The sequence below is a fragment of the Pipra filicauda genome, unplaced genomic scaffold (genome assembly GCF_003945595.2).
Source record: "Pipra filicauda isolate LSUMZ 115617 unplaced genomic scaffold, ASM394559v2 scaffold254_size1108330_pilon, whole genome shotgun sequence".
Classification (NCBI taxonomy): domain Eukaryota; kingdom Metazoa; phylum Chordata; class Aves; order Passeriformes; family Pipridae; genus Pipra; species Pipra filicauda.
Window position 1 is genome coordinate 1,104,949 of NW_024104370.1, and position 3,344 is coordinate 1,108,292.

General features: G+C 62.6%; 1 protein-coding gene across 1 annotated transcript; it reads right to left on the bottom strand.

Moving 5' to 3' along the window:
• Positions 1-406: 406 nt before the first annotated feature.
• Positions 407-2,419, bottom strand: LOC113989559 (cell surface glycoprotein 1-like). Its single transcript, XM_027724287.2, has 3 exons — positions 2,295-2,419; positions 2,067-2,138; positions 407-1,584 (listed from the first exon to the last, which is right to left on the bottom strand). The coding sequence occupies exons 1-3, from the start codon at positions 2,392-2,394 to the stop codon at positions 479-481; spliced, it is 1,278 nt and encodes a 425-aa protein (XP_027580088.2). The 5' UTR covers positions 2,395-2,419; the 3' UTR covers positions 407-478.
• Positions 2,420-3,344: the final 925 nt, after the last annotated feature.

Here is a 3,344-nt window from a genome sequence, read left to right on the forward strand (position 1 = left end):
AGTCCTGCACGGACCCGTCTGTTCTGGCTCCCATGCCAAAGGGCTGCTTCCCCAGGGGAAGGGGACCCTGCATGAATGCCTGCACCTCCGGCGCTGACGCAGGCCTGGAGTGCCCTTTGGGTGCCCTTGGAGCCCTTTGGGCCTTGGTGGACCTGCTTGGTGCCATTTCCTGCTGCCACCCTGCACTCCCTCCCCATTCCATGCAGACACAGACAGGTTATGGAATAAAAAATAAAATCTTTTAATTGATAATCAGAAAAAAATGATCTGTCCCTCCCTCTGGGACAGATCCCCAAACGATCTATCCCTCCCCCCGGGACAGATCCCCAAACGATCTGTCCCTCCCCCTGGGACAGATCCCCAAACGATCTATCCCTCCCCCTGGGACAGATCCCCAAACGATCTGTCCCACCCCCTGGGACAGATCCCCAAACGATCTGTCCCACCCCCTGGGACAGATCCCCAAACGATCTGTCCCTCAACAACCTCCTGCCCCAGTCCTGGCTGCGGGAGCCTTGCACTTGCTGCCAGTGCTTGGCCCAGAGCCCCTCTTCCTCTTTGTGCCCCGCCTTTGCAGAGCGATGTTGCCTGGTGGCACGCTGCTCTGAGGCGGTGGCAGGCCTGTGCCCGCACCCTGCTGAGGGTCCTGAGGCTTGTTGCCGCCCGCGTTGCAGTGTCCCGGGCTCAGGACGGCTCTGGAAGGCTTGGGGACACTGCGGTGAGTGGGCGGCATCTTCTTGGGCGGGCAGAGCGAGGTGTTCTTGGGCTGGGGGCTGGTGCCACTGGTGCCAGCATGGTCCGTGGGCATGGGGACGCTGCTGCGATCATCCCGGCTGGTGCCCACGGCTCCCTGGGAGCAATGCAAGCGGCTCCGAGTCCTTTTCGGCAGGACCTTGCGACGCAGCCCAGTGTCGCCGGCTGGAGTCACCCCATGGGCCCCGATGGCTTGGCCGTGGAGTGGGCCTGGGTGGCTGGCAGTGGTGTGACTGGGCAGGGAGATGTCAGCCCTCGGGAAGGTGTCCTCATCCATGGGGACATCGCTGCTCAGTGAGATGTCACAGCTCACAAGGTGATCACTGCCCGAGGGGGAGCCACCATCCATGGGGACATCACTGGCCAAGGAGAGGTCACGGCCTGACGGGCTGTCCTCATCCATGGTGACGTCGCTGGCCAAGGAGAGGTCACGGCCTGACGGACTGTCCTCGTCCATGGTGACGTCGCTGGCCAAGGAGAGGTCACGGCCTGACGGACTGTCCTCGTCCATGGTGACGTCGCTGGCCAGCGAGAGGTCGCAGCCTGACGGGCTGTCGTCATCCATGGGGACATCACTGCCCAGACTGATGTCAAGAGCTGGGGTGGTGTCCAAATCCATGGGGACGCTGGTGTCTGGAGGGCTGCCACGGCCCAGGGGTGTCCCTGAGGGGTTGGCTGAGCTGGTAGGGCCTTGTTGGGTGTCCCGCACTGGTGGGACTGGGACCAGGGGCTTCCTGCAGCCCCGGGCCCCCCCCAGGGCATTGCCTGATGGAGGAGCAATGCCCTGGCTGCTTGCCAAGGGGGCTGGTGGAGGCAGCTGAGTCCGTGTCCCTGCGGAGCAGAAGATATGGGTGGGGGTTGGAGCAGTCACTGTTCGGAGCCATTGGCACAGGGGAGAAGGGAGATGGGGGGGCTCGGGGCTGGGAGAGTCTCCTGGGGCACCCGCTGAGCCGGCCCCGAACACAGGCATCCCCCTGCTCTGAGCGGGAGCTTGCGTGAGGGACCATCCCTGTGGGGTAAGCTGCCGTGCCACGGCCATGGGGTTGCACGGGGGACGGCAAAATGGCAGAGATGGCCCCAAGATCCTGGGAAAATATCTCAAAAAGCTCTTGCTTGAACAGAGGTGGCCCAGGCAATGCCAGGGCTGCTTGCCGTGCCGTGCTGAGCCAAGGTGCCCCAGCTGGCAGGGGGACAGGGGTGCTGCGGCTGCTGGAGGTGCCGGCAGGGCTGGAGGAGCCAGGGCAGGCCTGGGGGCTGGAGGGGCTGGGGGGGCTGGGAATGCCGAGGGGCCAAGGCAGATGGGACCGCCATACCTGCTGGTGGGGCAGAGGGAGCTGGCAAGGGCTGCTGCTTCTGGCCAGGCTGTTGGCCGAGGTTGGCTGATCCTGCGAGAAAGGGCAAACGCTGGAGGTCACATGCCAGTCGGGGGGTGTCGGGCGCTCAGAGGACTGAGGAGGAGGAGGGGAAGGGGCAGGAGAGCAAGGGCTGTGACTGTCCCCGCCGTGCGTCCGGGGGCTTTTGGGCTCAGGGTCTGTCCTCACCTGTGGGGCAGGAGGTTCCGCGAGAGACGAATGGCTGCAGGAGCTGGGCTATGGCTGAGCTCCAGCTCACACAACGCTGCCACAGAGCTGACAGGGCCATGCTCAGTCAGCTTCGGCGGCCGCTCCGTTCTGTTGACTGGACCCGGGTCTGGACGCTCGTCTTGGAGCGTCTCCAGGGACGGAATGTTGGGGCTCCCACTGTTGTGTCATAGAGACAGCAACAATGTCATAGAGGCAGCAACAATGTCATTGAGACAGCAACAGTGTCATAGAGGCAGAACAGCTTCCCTTGTTCTGCCCCACCCCCAACAGCTTTGCCAGCTCTTTGTGGGGAGAGGAAGGGTTAACCAAAGAGTTAGAATCACAGAATATCCCGAGCTGGAAGGGACCCACAAGGATGGTCCAGTCCAGCTCCCGGCCTTGCACAGGACAGCCCAGCAATCCCACCAAGTGCCCGAGAGCGTTGTCCAAACGCTCCTTGAGCTCTGGCAGCCTTGGGGCCAAGACCACTGCCCTGGGGAGCCTGTTCCAGTGGCCGACCACCCTCTGGGGGAAGAAGCTTTTCCTAATATCCAACCTAAGCCTCCCCCGACACAGCTCCAGCCGTTCCCTGGGGTCCTGTCCCTGGTCACACGGAGCAGAAATCGCTGCTGCCCCTTGGCAGGAAGCTGCAGCCCCCCATGAGATCTGAGCTCAGTCTCCTCCAGGCTGAACAAAGCCAGCGACCTCAGACCTCAAGCGCAAGGTCCTGCACCCGGGTCAGGGCTTGGCTGGTGCCACCTGGCACAACATCAACTTCCAAATTTTCCAACACAACAGGGAGGAGCAAGAAGGCTTGGATAGGAGAGACTGTTTACAAGGGACTGCAGTGACAGAACAAGGGGGAATGGCTTCACACTGGCAGAGGGCAGGATTAGATGGGATTCTGGGAAAAGAATTCTTCCCCGTGAGAGTGGGGAGGCCCCGGCACACGTTGTCCAGAGAAGCTGTGGCTGCGCCATCCCTGGAAGTGTTCACGGCCGGGTTGGACGGGGCTTGGAGCAACCTTGT